Source organism: Gavia stellata, chromosome 25 (assembly GCF_030936135.1).
Source record: "Gavia stellata isolate bGavSte3 chromosome 25, bGavSte3.hap2, whole genome shotgun sequence".
NCBI lineage: Eukaryota > Metazoa > Chordata > Aves > Gaviiformes > Gaviidae > Gavia > Gavia stellata.
The window spans coordinates 13,204,872-13,226,485 of NC_082618.1; the positions used below are offsets into that span (position 1 = coordinate 13,204,872).

At 37.8% G+C, this 21,614-nt stretch overlaps 1 protein-coding gene across 1 annotated transcript; it reads left to right on the forward strand.

Moving 5' to 3' along the window:
- The first annotated feature begins 285 nt into the window (after positions 1 to 285).
- Positions 286 to 20,308, forward strand: KIAA0753 (KIAA0753 ortholog). Its single transcript, XM_059829195.1, has 14 exons — positions 286 to 398; positions 1,737 to 2,349; positions 3,694 to 3,800; positions 4,098 to 4,160; positions 4,987 to 5,202; positions 6,361 to 6,571; positions 8,669 to 8,868; positions 9,667 to 9,836; positions 10,907 to 10,997; positions 12,356 to 12,526; positions 14,034 to 14,115; positions 16,069 to 16,189; positions 16,362 to 16,586; positions 18,896 to 20,308. Exons 1-14 carry the CDS (start codon positions 309 to 311, stop codon positions 19,011 to 19,013), a joined length of 2,478 nt encoding a protein of 825 aa, XP_059685178.1. The 5' UTR covers positions 286 to 308; the 3' UTR covers positions 19,014 to 20,308.
- Positions 20,309 to 21,614: the final 1,306 nt, after the last annotated feature.

Below are 21,614 nucleotides of genomic sequence, written 5' to 3' on the forward strand. Positions count from 1 at the left end.
GTGTGAGCCTTGTAGTCTGTAATGGTGCTCCACAGCTCTCCGTGAGGGTGTGTAAAGGAAGGCTATAAATTGTAAACTTTGTCTTAAGCGGTGGGACTGTAGTCTCCATTTTGTGTACCACCTGTATGAGTACACATGATATGTTTTCCATTTCTACATGCCTCCTCAGGTTGGTTCTCTAGCTGTTATTTACATCAGACCTGGGATTGCTTTTGAGAGGCAGAAATAATGTAAGATTCTTCTTATGTTCATAGTTGTAACTGTAAGCAAAGGACAAGTAACTGGATTTTCAGCATCAAGCCAATGTGATGGGGCCAAGCAAGCCAACTATGTCTGGTGCTACATTTGCATTCACTACCCAGCTATACAAGAATGAAGCAAAAGCTTTACAAACACAGGTATTATTTGACTTCTGCAGTGATGCTGAATTGGTTTTCATTTGTGATCATTATAAAAAAATTATTATGACACACTTCCTGAGATAGCCCACTAGTGAGTGTCAAATCTTTGTAGTCGCTTCATGATACTGTCATATATAATCTTGACACTGTCCTTTTGTAAGGGTATAGATCAGAAACTACATCTGTAAATATTATTTACCTGTCTGTTGTCGTTTAATCCCAGTAGGCAGCTAAGCACACAGCTGTTCGCTCATTCTCCCCCAGTGGGATGGGGAAGGGAATCAAAAGAGTAGAAGTGTGAAAACTCATGGGTTGAGATAAAGACAGTTTAATAGGGAAAGCAAAAGCTGCGCGCACAAGCAAAGCAAAATAAGAAATTCATTCACTACATCCCATCAGCAGGCAGGTGTTCAGCCATTTCCACAGCTTCATCGCATGTAACGGTGACTTAGTAAGACAAACACCATAACTCCAAATATCTCCTTCTTCCCCACAGTTTTTATTGCTGAGCAGGATGTCATATGGTATGGGATATCCCTTGGGTCAGTTGGGGTCAGCTGTCCCAGCTGTGTCCCCTCCCAGCTTCTTGCCCACCCCTAGTCTACTCGCTGGTGTGGCAGTGTGAGAAGCAGAAAAGGCCTTGACGCTGTGCATGCATTGTTCAGCAAGAGCTAAAAACATCCCTGTGTTATCAATACTGTTTTCATCACAAATCGAAAACATAGCACCATACAAGCTGCTATGAAGAAATTTAACTCTATCCCAGTCTAAACCAATACACTATCTTAAGCTATTGCTTTACTACATGGAAATAGAACCTAGAAACTTTATTCTGGTACCATGTTTCAGCTTTCCATTTCTCCATCATTCATCTCCTTCATTGTTTCTCCTGTAACCTTTGTAAATTTAGTAATGCCTTACTAAATCAGTATGATATAATCATACGCATTTATATTACTAATGTTCATTGTTGTTATAACTCATTAATTTCATTGTCAGAACTCTAAAAAAAAAAATCTTTATAAGGGCATTCATTGTCCATTGCCCAGTCACTTTGGAGCAGATTTTTCAATGTGTGTATCCTCCCTAAGGTGCCCACCCTAAGTTGCAGATAAGTGCCTAACGTTAGTTACAAGATGATCTAAATGCTTAATTTGAATACTGGAATTTGTCTGAGTGGACAGGATGCCTTACATGCCTTGAAGAAGTACCATCATGACAGAATGCGTTCTAATATGAAAGAAGATCCATCTTCCTTACTGTTACACACTAGAAGTACATCACCTGTGTAAAGTGTTCTGTGTAACATCAGCTTTTTTTTACCCTTTGGAACAGCTCCAGTTTAATAGAAATGTTCCTGCAGTTCCAGAGAACTTGGCTCTCAGATTCTCTAACCCCCGTCCAATTATAATAGAAAAACTAAAGGCATCCAATGATCCGAGGAATCTAGCTGGAAGCGAGGACCCCAGCATAAGAAGCTCTGGTATGTTTTCAGTGGTATCTGAAGAGAGACTAAAATTGGCTATTCAGCTAGCCAAGAGGGACATAAAACGAAGACATCTTGAAGAGCAAGTGAAACAGCAAGTGTTTGGAGATGCTGTCAATAAACCATTGTTGGCCCAGAAACCACAACAACAAAAGACTGAAGTATTTGAAAGTCCAGAAAATAAAAATGCACTGAAGTCTCAAACTTGCTTGAAATATCAGCAGAAACTTGGTCAGCCTTCCAAAGTGGAGACTACCACCTCTGGCGCTAAAGTTTATCTCTACACACCGAATGAGGGAAAGCTAATATCAGCTGTTTTGGACTCTCCACGCACCCATGACACAGGACCGGGCCCCAAGCCAAATGTAAACAAAAAAGAAGATAAAAATGTTCAGGAAGTCCGACGGCTCCAAAAGGAATTGAGGAACTATGTCCAGAAAATTGAAGAACTGACTAAAAAAGGTGTAAGACTGAACAATAATTACATTATATAAATGTACAGTAGTTTGTTGATTTGTTTTTCTTTCTGTTTTTTGGCTTGGATTAGAATCCGTATTTAGTTCTGGATTTTTGAGAACCATCTTCTTTTTTCAAAAGTAGCTAAAAGCTAGAATGGCTAGCCAGTTTAAGCAACAGCAGGGTTTAATATCTTTGAGAGTTTGTGGTGAGTTCCAATCCAACCTGCAATGATAGTAAATTAGTGGTAGGCTATTTAATAACATGGGTGAAAAAATATTGGTGTCTGTAGGCCTACTGACTAGATAGTCAGACTGCAAAAAAACAGTATTGTAATTAACTATATTCTTATCAGTGATGAGAAAGGGGGAAACAGTTGGTAAAATTTCATTCCACAAGTCTGACTCACCTAATTTATGGCTGTGCAGTAGCATGATGAATGTGCTTTCTGATACTGTTGTGGCCTAACCCTGGTCAGCAGCGAAGCGCCATGTCCTTGTGCTCATTTCCCCCCTGGTGGGATGGGGGAGGTAATAAAAAGATTAAAAGCAAGAAAACTTACGAGTTGAGATAAGGATAGTTTAGTAAAGGAAGGAAAGAGGAAGAAGAAAGAAAAAACAAAACAAGTGATGCAAAGGCAATCACTCACTACCTCCCACAAGTAGACCCAATGCCCAGCCAATCTGTGAGCAATGGCTACCTTCCCCTCAAAAAACTCAATTTTTTTATGGCTGAGCATGGCATGGCATATCCCTTTGATCAGTTGGGGTCAGCTGTCCTGGCTGTGTCCCTTCCCAACTTCTTGCACACCCCCAGCCTATACACTGGCAGGGCATAGTTGAAAAAAGAGAAAGCCTTAGTGCTGTGCAAGTACCGCTCAGCGATGGCCAAAACACTGGAGTGTTATCAACACTTTTAGTTATAAATCCAAAACAGCACCATACTGTTGACTGTGAAGAAAGCTAACACCATCCTAGCCAGCCCCAGTATACACTGTATTGGTTCTTTTGTAATAACTAGCCGGAGCTTTAACCATTCCTAACTTTGAGTGCTTGACCCGCAACTTTGTCATAAAACTAAGGGGTCATGTGATTTTTTTAAGCTATAACTAATAAGCTATAAGCTATATTGTATAAGAATGTTTAATCAAATTCTATATAGAAACATGATGTAGAGTTAAAATAACTAGCTTGCATTACTGCTCAAGGAAGCCCTGCAAAATATATGACACATTGTGTATTGGTTCTGCATTGAAGAGCCTTATTGGTAAATTATGTTTGCTATCATGGCTTAATAGGGATTTTCACAGGTCAAATTAAGACATAAAACTTTACATTTCATGCTTTTTAGGGAGAGAGAGAGAAATTTTAGATCCTGATAAAGAGCAACGAGTTTGCACTAGGAGACAGAAACAAGCTGCACGGTCAGCTCAGATGCTCTATGTACTCCAGCAACAGGTAGGAAACAGCGTTTTAAATTAGGATGTACAGTGGCTGGTTTATTGTGATGAATTTGACAGAAATTAACTGAAACAAGAAAAATTTGATCAGGTTATCTTTGAACTTCCATGGCATTCTAGTTTACATCTGAACGGTGTGACTAATTTCTCTCGTGACTGGACAGAGAGATGAACACCACTGTTGGAAAAGTTGGACTTTCACTCAGATGTTATAGTGAAGATTAATTGTTCATTTATAGACACGGAGCTAATTCTGACTGACTTTCCCCTCTCCCCCTCCTTTCTTGATAAACAGGTAAAAGAAATTCAGGATGATTTAGAGAAACTGAGTCCTCATAAAATCAAACATACTAAAAAGGTAAGATGTAATTGTCCTTCAGGCTGTTAGTAACTTACTGACAGAAAGTTTACTAGCTAATTGAGTTTGATTGTCTAGGGTACACCTAAGCCCTCTCTAGAAGGAAGATTTTCTTTGTGTCTTGCACCTTTCATCTTATTCTCGCAGAAGTATGTCTCACTTGGTCTGATACTGCCTTCACTGCTCTTCTTCTCTGTTCTTATCTGTCTGCAGTAAACTGGAGAGGAAGGCTGTTGCTCTTCTGCTTTTATGTGGCTAATTCCTTCTTCATTCTTTTTCTGAATAATGCTGTGTTCTACTCTTGACTACTTTTTTTAACTTCCTGTTGATGTCACTCAGCCTTATCAGCCTCCTTTATAATTTTCTTCTCTGCCCAGCATCTTTCGGACAGATAGTACTGAAATCATGCCTACTGTTTGGCCAATATTGTCCTGTTGTTCTCTTGTGCTTTTCTATCACTTGTATTTTCTTCTGTAACAAAAACTGGAGGATGGAGAGTATTCTATGTTTCTGCAACTGTGGCACGTTAGGGTCAAGCCCGTGACTGCAGTACTCTGTTGGCATAGGTAGTAGAAAAATCGGAATATGTTATAACCAGGCTATTTTATCTGAAGCTAGTACGATACTTGATATGAGTACTGTTGTGTAGTACCTTTAGTAGATTACTTAAATGCCTGTTTTGTTTTGTCTCACGAATGGCCTCATATCCATCAGACTTATCCCAAGCCTGAGTGTTTCTCCATGAAATTTTGGCAACAATTCTTTGAATAGTATCAGTATTCATAGAAACTATAGCTATTAAAGCATATATTTTTCATTTTTCCAGTCTCGAGCAGTATCCAGATTGGCGGCAGCACACAGAGGAGCTGTACGAGCCTTGCAGGCATTTGCCAATCAGTTTACAGATCAAACGGAGCAGCAGATTCCTACCCACTGCAAGGAACTGGGCAGTCTCATTCGACAACTGTCCCTCTGTTCTGCCAAACTGGAAGTGGATTCTTCCATTTCTGACATTATCATAGATATTTTGCTGCAAGTTGAGGTAGGAAAAACATTTTGCTTTTGCTAAGGCAGAAAATATGTAGTGAAATACAAGACTGCAAACTATATTATGTGTTCATGAAATGGCAGAATATCTTACTGTTGGTTTGGTGTTTTTTTAAAAGGCCGTATTTTCTAATGTATAAACATGTTTTGTAAAGTTCCTAAATAATGGTGGTCTAAAATAGAGTTGCATCCTAAACACAGAAGTTATCTGCTGCTGTTCTTGTTGATGCTGTTCCTGTCTTCATTGGCTCTCCTGGTAGAGTGAGGACTAGTAGTGATAGTGGTAACAAAGCAACAGTTTCTGATTTGTTTGCCGTTTTCAGGGCTGAAAGAATTGCATTTTATACATTGGTGTAAGTTACGTGTTTATTGTTTTGCGATGCATGCTTTAGTCATCAGGATTAGCGATGAGCATGTGAGCCTCACACATGGTGGTGGGTGCAGAATTGTCCAGGCAGAAGGAAAAGCTGTAGCTACTTAAGCTGTATGCCCTTCAAATGACTTTTGTTAGTGATATCTGATGTCTTAAAACTTGTTGTTGGTATAATAGAAAAGTTCTGATTCACATTTCCTGCTGCAGTTCCTACCTACTTTTTTTAAGTAAGAACCTACATAACCTGAACTATTACAAAACCAGTATTTAATTAAGTTGGTACAACTGATACAATAGCCATAAGATACTTTATTTTCCTTAAAATACTGTTCTAACTGTAAGAGCTGTGGTTTTATTTTTACTGTTCTGAACTGCTTATGAGAACAGTAACAGTGCTAACTGCCTGGGAACAGGAAAGGAGATAGAATTGTTTAAGTTTGGACTTAGCATTGGAAGAAGTGTCTGTCTGTCTTACCATAGTCATGTGGGTTTTGTTGTTTGTTTTTTTTTGTCTGTAGTCTTTGTGTCCATTTCTTTTTGAACATGCTGTAAGCAAATAATTTGCTGGAGTCAATTCTAAATACGAAAATGCAAGCCTTTTATGTAAGATTTAAGTTAACAATATGAAGAAGCTTCTGCATGAACAAGCTATCAGGAATAATCACTACCACCAAAACCACACCAAAAAAGTTCCAACTGCTTAGCATTTCTTGAATTTGCTTCTCATTATTACATCAGATTTACTGAGAGAGTAATTAAAATTTTAAATATTTGGTGCAGGATCTGGATTCACTGCTGGAAAAGAAACAAACACCAAAAAAAATGAAGAAATGTATTTCAGCATCTCAGGGCAAATCTCCAAGGAACACTGAGACATTTCCATCCAGAAAGCAGTTTGCATCTCCAAAAGGAGAAAACAAACCTCTCGTCTTAAAGGGACAGCACAGACAAAAACCTAGAAAACCTCCAGCTGCCAGGAGTCTCTTGACTGGTTTGTATTTTGGATTATTAAATACATTTCCATCAGTTAACTTACCATCTGCAGTTCTATTTTGTAGTATGTTACGTATTGTTGGCCGGAAGTGTATAACAGCCCATATGTAGTTATCAGATTCACATAGCCTTGTTATGCATTTTTTTCAGCTGTTCCCCTGAGATGATAGACCTGCAGGTTTATATGCCTTTTTATAACTGTATTATTGTTATACTGTTCTTCTTGGTTTTGTCTGTTTCTTTTACCATGGGCTACACTTGGACTGTTTTTCTGCAGTGTAGACCTAAATGGCAGTTTACCAGTTGATATTAATGGTGCATACAGAATATTTCTAAATACCTACCTAGATAATACTGTATAAATATATTATTTTGGAATGCAAAGTCACTGACTGTTAGCAAATCTCCAACAAAGCTATTGTTGTTTAACTGTTTACAGTGAAAAGATATACTGAAGCATTGGCTCAGAATTTCCTTGGTTTGTGCAGCTTCTCTACTTTTGAGAGCGGTGGCTGTGTTTTATTCTTGCTAGTTCGTTAATGTTAATGTGTTCTGCACGGTAATCACAGTTTCAGTACCTAGAGAGACATTAACTGATACTTAAGCTGAAGACTTTGGTTTTTTTCACTACCAGTTCAACTTGTAACCTTGGGGAATTGTTTTACTTTATTGTTCTTTTACTTCATATATGAAAGGAAGTGGGCTTTAGTCTTTCTCAAGGTGTTGTGAGATAAATTTACCACCTGAAGTATTTTGAGACCTCGTGAAAGCCATTATAGCTTATTACATTATTATATAGAATAGAATCATAGAATGGTTTGGTTTGGAAGGGACATTAAAGATCACCTAGTTCCAATGCCCCTGCCATGGGCAGGGACACCTTCCACTAGATCAGGTTGCTCAAAGCCCCATCCAGCCTGGCCTTCAATGCTTCCAGGGTTGGGGCATCCACAACTTCTCTGGGCAACCTGTTCCAGTGCCTCCCCACCCTCATGGTGAAGAATTTCTTCCTAATATCTAATCTAAATCTACCCTACCCCTTGTCCTATCACTCCATGCCCTTGTAAAAAGTCCCTCTCCAGCTTTCTTGTAGGCCCCCTTCAGGTACTGGAAGGCTGCTATGAGGTCTCCCCAGAGCCTTCTCTTCTCCAGGCTGAACAACCCCAACTCCCTCAGCCTGTCTTCATAGGAGAGGTGCTTCAGCCCTCTGATCATCTTCGTGGCCCTCCTCTGGACTCTCTCCAACAGGTCCATGTCCTTCTTATGTTGGGGGCCCCAGAGCTGGACACGGTACTCCAGGTGGGGTCTCACGAGAGCGGAGCAGAGGGGGAGGATCACCTCCCTCGACGTGCTGGTCACGCTTCTTTTGATGCAGCCCAGGATGTGGTTGGCTTTCTGGTCTGCAAGTGCGCACTGCCGGCTCATGTTGAGCTTCTCGTCAACCGACAGCCCCAAGTCCTTTTCCTCAGGGCTACTCTCAGTTCATTCTCCCCCCAGCCTGTATTTCTGCTTGGGATTGCCTATATTAATTGTTTTTCTTCTTTGGGGTGTCTTTCTCATACCTCATACTGTTTCTTACTAGAATAGTAAGTGTTCCTTTTTACCCCTAGGTAAGGCTGAGAAGTATTCCATGAGATGAATTTGTCTTTGGGAGTCCAGTGAGACAGTATATTGACAAATATCTAATGGTTGCCACATGTCTTGCTGCCTAAAAAAGAATGTTTTTTTATCACTGCCTAGACCTCATATGGCAATTACTACCAAAAGTCTTTGCCATGATTTTAATATATATATGTGTATTTTCAAATATCTATATAAGTATAAATATGTATATGAACACAAAATCCAAAATCTTCTGTTCATAGAAACAGTGTAAGAAAGACAATTTATGTAATACTTGTCAGGAAATACAAGGGGGGGGGTGGTATTTTTTTAAATTATGGTGGAGCTTAAAATTTCATGATTAGGTATACCTAGCATAACAGAAGTATTAAATGTAGAAATAAAGATGATTCTTGCCCCTTTCAACTTACAGTTGAAAGTTCATTTATTATTTTTGATACAGATAAACATTGACATATTGCAAATATTTCAGCAGTTCAGAAGGCAAACAGTTGTGCTCGTATATTGCACAATAAATTCCGAGAAGAAAATGACCCACCTACCCCAGAGAGAAATGCCACTTTACAAGGAAGCATAGATGCACTGGTGAGAGCTAGAGCTGTAAAAAAAGATCCCATCCTTGAAAGTGGCCCTTTGAAGAAGAAAGGTGTGTTATTAACTGCAAAATCACAGGTATGGAAGTGAAAAAAGAACTCTTTTTTCTACTTGTCTTCTGCAGTTTCTTATATAATGTAAGACACTGTCAAGCTTTGAACTTCCTCACAATTTTTTTATTCTAAGCTAGGAATTCTGAATATTCTGAGCTATGTCATCTGCCTACGTTATTTCTAATGGTTATGACTATTTTGTCAAATGTGTTTTGAAAGTAGTGTTACTGTTCCTTAGAAACGCCCTGTACAACAAGAAACAATGAATAACAGAATCATCAAGGAAAACGTTCACTAAAACTAGTTACATGTTTGAAATTAACATGGTTATTTTTCAACTTGAAATTAAAGCTGAAATATTTTTCTCTTATTGGTCATCCTCTGTCATGAAAAATGCACTCAGCAGTAATGTTGTGCTAATGCTGTATCCTCCAGGAGGATATAAGTTAGGCCGATTTACTTCACTGATTACAGAAATTACAAAACTTCAAAATACGAATTCTTGGAAACCTTCTATTTGGATTTGTTAAGAGTTAACATAGAGTCTAATTCTGAAAATTTCAAAAGAAGTTTTTCCCCATGAAGAGCAACATTGGAAAAATTGGAACTGTTTGCAAAAATAATAGTTGCAGGATTAAGCATATGTTCTGTTCAGGCACAGTTGTACTTCCCTTTAAATCAGTTGTAAAATCTCCATATATGTCAACTGTGCAACAAAGCCAGCAGGCATGACTTCAAGACAAATTTTGAAGCAGAATGCAAAATACTTTAAAAATGCAGCAATTGGAATATATGTTTTTAATGTGATTGTGTTAATTTTAAGGGAATGCTGAAATCTCTAAAATCAAGACAGGTACAGCCTCAAGGAAAGCATGCCCGATTTCAAGAGACAACTATAGCTTTCCAGCTAAAAGAGAACAAACAACTTGTTAAGGAGAGCAGAATACCCTGCATGCCTCCAAACCCTACTTCTCCAGCTGTTTCACCTAAGCGGTATGTTCATAGTCTAGTGGAACCTGCCTTTACCCTGCTTTCCTGTGGAAATGCTGCTGTATCTGTACTAGTAAATAGGATGGATTTGGCCTGGATGTCAGACCATGAAGGCAAGTGGCACAGCACAGCTCGTTATGGGATAGTTGTATTCTTTTCCCACTTGGCACAAAGCGACCTCATTCATACAGCCTGGGAAGAGCCATTGCTTTATGCTTTTTCCTGGATCAGGTCCAAGTATTATCTGTGAGTCACAGGCCAACCTGTGCTAGGCAGGGCATTGACAAAATACACAGTATGCAGAATGGATATTCACAGCACTGCATTAAGAAGGTAAATATTATCTCCCTGTTCCAGAAGGACAAAATAAATATCTTTGTCCTAGCCTGTAACAGAGTGCAGGTTTGTTTATTTTAAACTATATTCAGCATCCTGTAGACCAGGGCTCCCCAAACTTAGTTTTCTTCGGGACTGCTGTTTGTGGCAGTTAAAGCAGGAGTTCCAACTGCTGATCCAGCTGCTAGATCAGTAGTAGGCAGTGTGTATGGTAAGATTAAGGAGCTTGTCTCTCCGGGCAGTATTTGTGGATAGCCATGAAGTTGTCTGTTTGCCAGTAGCAGAAACATAATTGAAGATCCCTGATTCTCAACAGAATTTCCTGGCTTATATGGTCTTAAAGTCAGTATTAATTTTCTCTGTAAAGTTTTTTGCAGGTTTTCTAAACTAATACTCAGAATCATGTGATTTCATTCTTCAGTTGTTAGAATGTGCATTTTGTAACCCTCTATGTTACTGTTTTATTTTTGAAGACTAGCACGGCTTGAAGCAGAAACTTCAAGAAGAGTGAAGGTTCTAACTGACCTTAGCGGAGGAGAAATTAAAAAAGTACAAAAGTTAAGGTAATGACTTACTTTGAAGAACTAATAAATGGTGTCAGATCTGATATGGTCGTCTTCCCACTCGCACGGGTCCCTCCCCTCCCCCCAAAGTACATTTATGTGTTTGGGTTTTTTAAATTATTGTTGTCACACCAAGTTTCAGAATGGCATTGTCATTTGTTCTTTTTTCTGTAGGTCACAAAGTGCTTCTCCAAGCCAGTATGCAGACAAAGTTGAGAAGGCAGTACGGGAGCGCTTAGAACCTCTGCTGGATAGGACACAGGTAGTACTGTCAAGCTCATGCCACTGTTTGAAGGATGCATTTAGATCTGCAAAACATTTATAAAGGGGCAACATGCAGTTTCTTTTCAACTTAATGCAAGTCATATTTATGTCGTCAACATAGTTTTGAACATTTGGAGAGTCTATTTTCATTTCAGTATTTGAGTCTTGAATTACTGTAATGAAGTTTGGCGAAGCTGCATTAAATATTTTGGTTAGCTTCTTGTCAAGTAGATGCATTTTTAAGTTGTTTTTGAATGGTCATAACAGTTCTATGCTGTACATGACTGGACTTGATAAGATTATTTTAATAATTCTTATAATACCATATTTAATGACTAAATAAATTTGGACAAGTAATATTAATGACTAATAATACAGAAAGCTTGATTATCATGAGAGGATTTATTTTTTGTTTAGGAGATCAATCTCTCCTTGGAAACAAACTGTCCTTTAAAGGATTGTTCATTTATAAATCACCTTTTAACTCATAAAGCTGAGAATGTCTGTATGTCACAGAGTGAAGCTGTTTGACATTTAAGATTAATTTTTATCTTTGCCGTATAGCAGAATGCATCTGGAAAAGTAGTACTGATTTCACAAACTTAGCAATTTCAACTTATATAAACCACATCTTTAAAACAGTGTCATTGTATGGGCATGTGTGCTTTCTAAAGTATTGTTTTGTCACTATGTACAATGTGAAACAATGAGAAAGCTCTTTTTAACATCATCCCTTTTGCATATTTTTTGCTTGATGTGACCTTGAATGCATAAAGTTGCTTAGAGGGAAACATGTTTTCATATAAAATAATACAGATAAATGAATAGTGATATTGTACCATGGCTAATTGGTAAAATTGGACACAACTGAAACCTACGGCTGTGGCCTGCATTCTATATACTTACTCATTACCACCTGCAGCTGCTGTGAGACTGTTCCTGTATGATAAGTTAAATGTTTGTGTCGTGTTTTGTAAGATGAGGGCCGTCACTTCACTTTCTCGAATTCCTGGGTGATCTCTGAACCTGTGACAGTTTTGTCTTCAATTTGGGAACATAGTTGTGTAGCAAGCTTTTTCCATATTCATTGATTCTATTCGTAAGAACATAGTGAGCTGTTTTTATTGATTTGGCTTATTGTATGGGTGGAAGGAAAACAGGAATTTATTTGGATTTTCATTGGAGGGAAAAGTTGAAATGACAATTGGATTATTTCCATAAGCTGCTGTAAGAAATGTTTGATTTGTAAGCATTCTTTCCCCCCAGTTGTTTTTGGGGTTTTTTTCTTTCTTTCTTGCATTGGCTGTGTGGGTTTTTGGTTTTTTTGTTTTGTTTGTTTGTTTTTTTTTTAAATAACAGGTTGCAGCAAATGCAGATATTCTGAGTGAAAAGCTATTGGATGATCTTTTGGAAGATGCTGCTCAGGAACTGTGGAGTATGGAGCAGCATGAGAGACTCCAGTCTGAGGCTCTGCCTATGGCTGACACTCACAGTCTGGAGTCAATGTTGCAAAGAATGGAAGAAATTGAAGTAAGGTTTTCTCTTTTGGTTGGTCTCATTAGTGCCAATTTCTTGTTTACTGTCCATAAATTGTAATATCTGTAAGTATCTACATTCTTAAATGAAGCAAGGTCTGACTGGATCGGTGTATGAAATGAAAGACTTGGAAGGAGTTTGCACTTCCAGCAAAAAGTAAAGTAAGAATAGAAGAATGTTTGCCCTAATGGCTTTATTGCTAGCTTTACACAGAATCACACAGAATCACAAAGGTTGGAAAAGACCTGTAAGACCATCAAGTCCAACCATCAACTAACACCACCATGCCCATTAAACCATGTCCCACAATGCCTCATCCACACGTTCTTTGAACACATCCAGGGATGGTGACTCCACCACTTCCCTGGGCAGCCTGTTCCAGTGTGTTACCACTCTCTCAGGAAAGAAATTTTTCCTAATATCGAGTCTAAACCTCCCCTGGTGCAACTTGAGGCCATTTCCTCTTGTCCTGTCACTCGTCACTTAGGAGAAGAGACCAACACCCACCTCTCTCCAGCCTCCTTTCAGGTAACTGTAGAGAGCGATAAGGTCTCCCCTCAGCCTCCTCTTCTCCAGGCTGAACAACCCCAGTTCCCTCAGCTGCTCCTCATAAGAGTTAGGTAGAGAGTTGGTAGAGTTTAGAGTTGGTAGACCTGAGTTTCCTTCCCACCTCCAGACTTTGTGGCTTAGATAATCATATGTGAATGGGAGAATCAGTATGGTGATTATGTTGATTGTCTCACAGATTGGAAAGTATTTGAATATTTATGAATTTAATTTTTTTCCCCATTTTTTTGTGATATAGGATCCTATTATTCTAGTAGCATAAGCATCTCAAGGAAATATGCTCTGGCAATCCAAAATATTTTACAGGGCAACATGGGGAAGTCAGACAAATACATGGTTATCTGTGCCCTTATTTATCGATCTTTCTAAGTTAATATTCATGAGGTTATCATTTACTTGACTTGAACTTTCTCATATATATTGCTTTCTTAAAAATTTTTCTTTGATCAGGTTTTCCATAGTTTTTGGTTCAAGTCTCATTTCAACCTTCCTATTCAGTGAAATTTATCCTAATGTAGAACTAATGAGTTTAGTGCCATTTACTTCTAGAGACCTATTCATAAGTTGGAAGCGTGAAGCTTACATTGTGCAGTGTCCTTATCCATATGAGGCATTTAAGCATACATCTGAATTCACTGTTGGTAAGGCAGGAACAGCGTGAGGGCCCTTCAGTTGTTTGGCTAACTGCTGTTGATCTGAAATGGGAGGAGTTGCCATGGTACTGGCACATAGTTGAGTCTTAAGTATGGCATTTTGACTGAGATGATTATCTGCGATTTCACCCCCCAGCCCCTTTTCTGTGTTACTTTAACTAGGTAAAATAAGGCTGCTTTGACCAAGGACGATCATGACCTGCTTTCCTACTGGGTGATAACTAGTACAGCTGAACTGCTAAGTATGTGTTGACTGATTAATTTTTTATGTTCAAAACCAGAGATACCAGGAGGCTGTACGCAGGAGATTCACGCAGATTGCATACAGTGATTCAGAGTTCTGGGCCCAGGAAGACAAAATGGGTCAGTGCCTTTTTAATGCAACTTGCTTTCCCCTCTAATGTGTATCTTTAAATTCAGATGTTTTGAAATCAAAATCATTGGATTATGTGTAATCAGATAGCACCATCCAGACATACTTTTTTACTATAGTGCTCCTTTCAGAGGACTGTTTCTAAAATACAGTTCTAAAATCACTATTTTAAAGAGGAAGGATCTGTTCTGAGAACAGGCTGTCATTTTCTGCTTGCCTTTATTGGGGCTGCATTTGGATGGAAAGCTTTGCTAGTGCAACTTAGGTGAAGGACAGGGATCTTTAACACATACTTCCAATCACCAAATATTAAGTTTGAATGTTGTTGTCCCTTTTCTAGGCATTTGTCATTCCTTAGCTTAGATATTTTCTTTTCTACCAAAATGTGAGTAATGATTTTCGTGCAGTGAAGATGATGCTCCATAAGTACATACGCTCCAATTCATCTATAAGCTACTTAAATTTACTCCAGAAGACAGCTAGTTTACTTTCTAAGTCTGAAGTATCCTATAGCCACTTCACTTGTTTTCTTGTTAAGTTCTTCATGACTTGCCTGCCTTCAATTTTGAGAAAAGCACTGGCAAATCTGTAAATCTTAATCTTGAAAAGAGTATTTAGTGTGTTCTTATTTGACTTGATTCCTTTGAAACACCATTAATTACCTAGCAGTAATCATTTTCATGCTGATGAATTCAAACCTATTCTTAAGAGTTCACAGGCTGAGGTAAGGTATAGTGAAACAGTCTCAGTTTGTTCCTGCTGGTGATTTGCTAAGGCAGGAGCAAGCAGATATTTATCTTCCAGTTTGCTTCTTCCATTTTCTTTCCTTTGTTTTAATAAACCATCAGTTTAAATGGCTTAGAGTTCAAGAGTAAATATTAGGTAAATACTAGTGTAGCAGTGAATCCATGACAGTTTAAGGTTCTTCTGGCAGTACACAGAAGATAATATTAAATTACTTAAACTTAGAAGATTTTTCCCTTTCTTTATTCCTTTCAAGTGATGGTGATACTGGTTTTAGATCTTGCAGCATACATGAAAGTTTAATTTTTATAGCCTCAGAAAATCTGGATTTTTCTGTACAGAATTCATTATCCAATGTGCTTCAGCAACAAGTATTTAATCCTGGAAAAAAACACAGTTTGGATGCTTCCACTTCACAGTAATCACACTTTTCCTGCTTGTTTTTATTGGATGGGAAATAAATGAAAGAATGTAAAGACCTTCAGATGAAAGATATAACTAACTTTTCACATCAGATTAAATTTTTAATTGAGAGGGACCTAAGTCATATTAGTAGAAAACTGTTCACTAATGAAAGGTAGCATTCCAAACAATAGTTTGATGTTTCCTATACACAAATGTACATACTTTAATATTGTTTGCCACAGTGGCATGCTAATAAGGATGACTTATGCTTCTTGTTTTTCCAATCCCCCTGCTCTGTTCTTTATCCTACTATTTGATTGAGTACAACAGTGAAGCTACACTGATTTTTTTTTCCAAGCTGAGTATCTGATCACATACTGACTTTAATGGAACTGTGTTGTTTTATACCAGTTGGAAAATCTCACAATAAGACTGATGAAGACTTAGCCTAAATCTTGTTGGATTTTTTTTCCATGTCTTGGATTTACTGCCAAACTTAATAGACTACACTAGTTTTAGAGTGGTATTTTCTATCTCTCCTCTAGAAGTATCCACTGACACAACAAGCTGTTTATACTAAATGTAGGATTTCTAAAATGCTCAGCTTTAATATACTGAGCTCTCGGAAATTCTATCTTGAATTTACATTTTAGGAGTTTGTCACCTTCAATACTTTACTTACCCGAAGGACTTCCCCTTAAAAGAAGCAAAAATCTTTGTGAGGTCTTACCTGCAGGAAATGTAGTTTTTCTCTTCCAAAGAAACAATTTTAAATGTTATTTTCTTCCTTCTAGAACAACAAATTGCATCAATAGCTAGAAGACCTACATCTCCTCATCCAATTCAGATAACCAAATTAATCAGACGCACAGAGCCAGAAATGGACATTTTATTTGAAAAACTTTTTGATGGCAAGTAAGTAGAATATTTGGCCCTACACCTAAGCTGTGGTGCATATGAGCTGTGTGTCTTCATTACAGTGTTTTCATTACAGAAAATTACGGTTACTGTTTGAAGAGATATTCTGATCCTTCAAAAAGATACTTGAAAGTCTAGTTCTGGCTTAATGACTATTTTGTATTTCCAGTGATATTGATGAAAACAAAGAAGCAGAGGAGAAATTGCGGACAGGAAATGACATTCTGCAGCCCTTGACTAGGAATTCTCTACAGAAAGAATGCTATGTGTCTCTCTCTGTGCCAAAGCATATGCTCCAGAGCATCTTGGATTATAACAGCAGATACAAGCAACACTTAAAGCTTATTTTCCATGAGGCGGTAGGCAGTTTCAATCCATGGCAGATTGCTGAGAGGTATATGAACTACCTTTGTGTTTTTTAAGTGAATGTATCAGCTGTTGAACAGGTTTTTCTGTCTTTATTCAGGAAAGGAGTGGGGAGGGGACCATTTAAGTTCCAAATTAAAAGCCAGAAGCAGTCAGCTATTGTACTGTTTTTCTACTGGTTCTTGATGTTCATGGATTTTTAAGGTAGTTGGATAAAATGAAAGGATATGGGAGCAGAATGTCCTGGAGGAGTGATTATTTTTCACATCTTTCTATGGTGTTACCACAAAAGTAACTGAAATACAGGGTAACCGAAATTATTTTCAGAAGACTATAATCAACAGGTAAATGTAAGGAAAACAAAATTAACTTTTTTTTTCCTGAGTGAAAAAGAAATAAAGCACTGCAAATAACTGTGCAAATTTTAATCTTTACGGTGAGGGATTATGAACTTCATGTTTCAAGGGACAACAGTGGATATTCCTTAAAAAGAGACCATTGGCCTTAGCACAGATTTCAGTGCTACCTCTTCCACAAGTCTTCATGCTTCATGGAGTTCACTGTGGGAAGTGTGACATAGGTGGCTTACCATCCCTTAGTACAAATAGAAGAGGTGAAGAAGCAATAGGTAGCAGTCTCTCTGCTGTTCACTTCTTGGCAAAGACAAATTGTTTATTACGCTCAATGTCTGCTAAGCAAGAAGGGCAATGTAAGCTGAAATACACACCTTGCATTGAAGCTTGAATAAGTGTTTTGATTGCCCAGTAACAGATATAGCAACTAACTGATATCACTGGTTATCATTTCCTTGCACTTTTCTTGAGTGATTGCCTACAATTGCCTAGAAATAATTCTCAATATGTATGAGGTATTTCAGAAATCACCTATTGGTCTTGTAAAGTCCCAGCCCAAAAAAAGCATGGAAGTATAGGCTGAACTTGAACCTTGCTAGTCCTGTTCTTTCATAACTGAAGAAATACTGGCACAACATCAGTTGGCATAGAGGGGCCGCTAATTCCCTCCAGAGTGGAAATCAGAAGACTTCTGACTATGGGAGGAGAGACATGAGAGAAGAAAACTCTGGAGTATTAAGAAAGAATTAAAAAAATCTAACTTCAGTGGTTATAGATGGAGTCGTTCGCCATAATTGTCTGTATTGGCAGATTGGACAGCAGGCTTAATTGCCAAGAGTTTTTCAACTTCTGCACACGTTTTTACTGTAGTAGCATTGAAATCAGTGATAATAGCTCATTTGAGTAACATTTGGCATCTGCATCAGTGTTTCCAGGAACAGGTCCTGCAATATTTGAGATGACTCGCATATGTGAAGTTAATCATGTGTTGATGGTTTGCCCAACTGTGGATAAGTAGGCAAATGTTTTAATAACTGGTTAGACCACTGTATTTGAATCTAGTGAACTAAACCACTGAATTATGCCTTGTCAGTTCTCAGTACTGTCATTCTGCCTTCTGAACTGTACTCCTTTTCCTAATTGGTGTGAGGCTGGGTAGTTCAAGCACCGGCACCTTCTTGGGATTGGAAGATGGATTAAATGGCAGTGAATCTCTCCTGACAGCTGAATTCCACTGCTGCCATTTGCCTGATACATGTTGTTACTTGAAATGAAACTACAGGTGCAGATATCCAGCATGTTTCATTGACTTATTCTTACCACCAGAGGGCATTATAAATCTCTTTATATAAAATAGTATCACAATATTTAAAAGAAACACTCCCATGCTATGCTCAAAAGATCTTAGAAAGACTAACTTTATGATATTTTAGAATATATGCAAAACTCTGTTCAAGAGGCCAGTAAACAATTGTGTTCTTACACTAAAATAGTTTTTTCTTTTGTAATATCTGCTGTGGTCCAGAGATCACTGAAAATTGAAATTTCTTTTCTCACTTTTCCTTAGGCCTTACTGAGAGCAATAAAGTTTTATTCAGTGGCAGCTAAAATCAGTAGGAAGCTTTCCATTTACTTCAGTGGCCTTTGGATGAGCACCATAGTATGTTAACTCTTATTCCTAAAGCAGGATTAGTATCTAAGAGCTTGAAAAAAGGAGGCGACTGAGATTTCTCAACACTTTGAAGCCTGAATTATGTCCTTTGCTATGAACCAGACTGAGGAAACAATTTCTGATATCTTATACAACACATATCAGAACACATACCAGATCTTTTCTCGAACTAAGCAGTAGAAAGAAAGAAAAAAACATGACTATTTGCCTTTTAAAATCAGAGCATTGATATCAATGGAGTGAATGACTGGAATTTGAAATCTGACTTTCTGAACCTTTTCCTTTTCTTTTTTCTCCCTCCCTCTCCCTCAGTCTTGCAGAGCAACTAACAGAAGAAGCCCTGTGTGATGTGGCAGCAGAACTGCAGGATGTTTGTGAGGATTATGCAGAAGCTGTGTTCACGTCAGAGTTTTTGCAGCCAGCGCAGTGAATGCTTTCAAATCTGCCCCATTATCAAATGCAATGTCAGCCTCAGTCTAAAAGTCTTATCAGATGATCTCATTTTTCATGGTTTTTTAAAAGTCTGTGAGATTCTGTTCACCAGATGAATTAAGTCCATCAAGGATTCATCTCAGGTTTTTATAAAACCATTATCATAATGTTTTCCTTTTCAGACATTATTGTACTGCATTTATCAGGACTTTTTTTTTTTAAGCCAGTGTTTCAATAGAATGAACTAAACTCTTACAGGTAAAGTTTATGTATTTTGATAGGAGTACTGATCCATTTGTGTACCTGTATTACTTCATTCATTTTTATGTGTGAACTTATTAAAGTACAATACTGGGAGGAGGACTGGGTTCAAGCAGTGTCACAGACTTAACTGTACTGTGTCTCAATTTTCTGCTTTAAAATTGAGAGAATCTGACTTACCTACCTCATAAGGGAGCTGTGGGTTTTAGTTTATCCTTCTCAGTAAAATGCATTGAATATATCTGACAGTTGTGTCGGAAGAATGAAGCATTATTGTCTATCTAAAGCCAAGATGGAATAGTCCAGAGTAAAAGCTGTTTGGTTTGCTGTTTAGGGCTTTCAGTATCATGTAAGAAAGATGTTGTCTGACCACCATGCTTAGCATATATTAGGATTAGTTCTTTTGGGGATGTGGCTATCCAAAGGAAGGATTCTCATGGCACAGTGTTAAGTAGATGTAAACACTTAGCATTGGCTGTACTCGTAGGCCAACAGTCTGCTTGGACTCTTGCAATCAACTTCTGAATGTAGTACCTCTTCTGTTGGTTTCTGAATATCACTAGTACATTATGCACAGACAAATGAGACCTTTCAATAGAAGCACATGATGGAGATTTTCTTTCTTTTTTAATTAAACTAGTCTAAAATATTATAATTTTATCAGCATTTAGTGATCCAACCCCACATTCTGTACTCTTAAGAATTCCATTGAAATCAAGAACAACAAAATAAATGAACAACTGGCATTTCTGCAATATTGAATTAACTTGTTCGTTTCAAGTAATCAATGTACTAGTTCGGGTTATGTCTGGAGGGAGCAATAAGTAATAATTATTTATGGTAGTATTCTAGGGAAATGCGAATTCAACCCTTGAGGTAACCCAAAAAACAATATAACAGTCTGTTTCCTTTGACAATTTTTTTTTCTCCAATAGTGTTCAACCTATAACAGAATAATTTTTAACCTTCCACGATTATTTTTATTTCCTTTAATTAGAACATATATTTTCAAAATAATTTTGTTTTTATTGAAGCCTGGTTTACTGTTTTGTTTGTCTTGAAATTTACACCAAATGTAATGATGTAAATGTTACTGCTGCTGTGTGACTTTGCTGATGTGTGATTTCTGTAATTTAAAAAGCTTTTTTATTTCTAAGATTATAGAGATAAGCCTGATTTTACATCTAAAAGATTAAAGCTGTAATGTCTCTATGTGTATATATGCTTGTGAAAGTATTTTCAAGATACTTTATTTTTTAATAAACAACACTTGTTTCTTAGGACTGAACATAGTTTTAATTTAAGATAACTGCCATCTGAACCCATTTGGAATAGTCAGCGCCCAATATGCAAGGGAGTACCTGGCAACTTTACAAGAGTCAGACTACCATATGCCTCGAAATAATGTGGTCATCTGTCAAGGTAAACATACTTTCTCTCTTAAATCCCATGGTGCCATGAGTGGTATCCTCTGACTAATGATGCCAAAGTGAATTTTTATTCTGGATGAGAATTTTGTGGCATTTGGGTGCCTTCTTGGAGCAGAAATGTGTGGAGAGTGAAGGCTTTAGGTAGCATCCCTGACTTCACACCCTTCAGTCCTTCCTAAGGAACTTAACTAAAGGATTTTGTAATGCATTATTTACACATGCAAGCTAGATAAGTACAAAGTTTCTACCCTGAAAAACTTTGTAAATGTAGGGCTTCATCTCAAAGTGGCTCTGCATGTCATTGTTCCTAAGGGACAAATCAGCATCAAGCTGGATAAACATACATGTGCGGAATTCTTGTCACAGTATGTTGATAAGAGATTGTATATGGGGTTAAAACGTGCAACCATAATACCACTGCAATTGTTAACTATGCATCTAATGAGCCATGTTAACTGGCCATGCACTTATTTACAGCACTGTCATGGATCTGAGTCCATACTTCTTTAAAGCTAAGTCATGGGGGAGTACCAGAAGCAGTTCCAGCTTTTAAAAGTATTCTAATGGTATAGATAGTGAAGAATACATTTTCTTGGAGACTGCGCTATTTCTCATTGCTGAAAGTCTGTAGGAACAGGTTAGATATCCAAAACATACTATTCTACCTGGTGTTGCAGAGGATCCACTCACAATGAAATCTAGTCCAGATCCATGGCAGATCTTTGGAGGCCTGTTTTTCTCTTGATTCTTTGTGTGCAAGTTTCTTCAATGTCAGAGATGTGAGAGGGATGAAGCAAAAACAGGATGAAAGAATTCAGTGGTTCTATAGACATGTGGATGACTCCAACAGATATCAATTGCTGCAGGCATATATAGCTGAAGTAGAATTAAAGTTTACAGAGTGGTTT

Coding starts and splice junctions, on each gene's coding strand:
- KIAA0753 (XM_059829195.1), top strand. CDS start 309: ATGGGGCCAAGCAAGCCAACTATGTCTGGTGCTACATTTGCATTCACT. Junction 5,203..6,360: donor ATATTTTGCTGCAAGTTGAG/GTAGGAAAAACA, acceptor TATTTGGTGCAG/GATCTGGATTCACTGCTGGA. Junction 16,587..18,895: donor CCATGGCAGATTGCTGAGAG/GTATATGAACTA, acceptor CCTCTCCCTCAG/TCTTGCAGAGCAACTAACAG.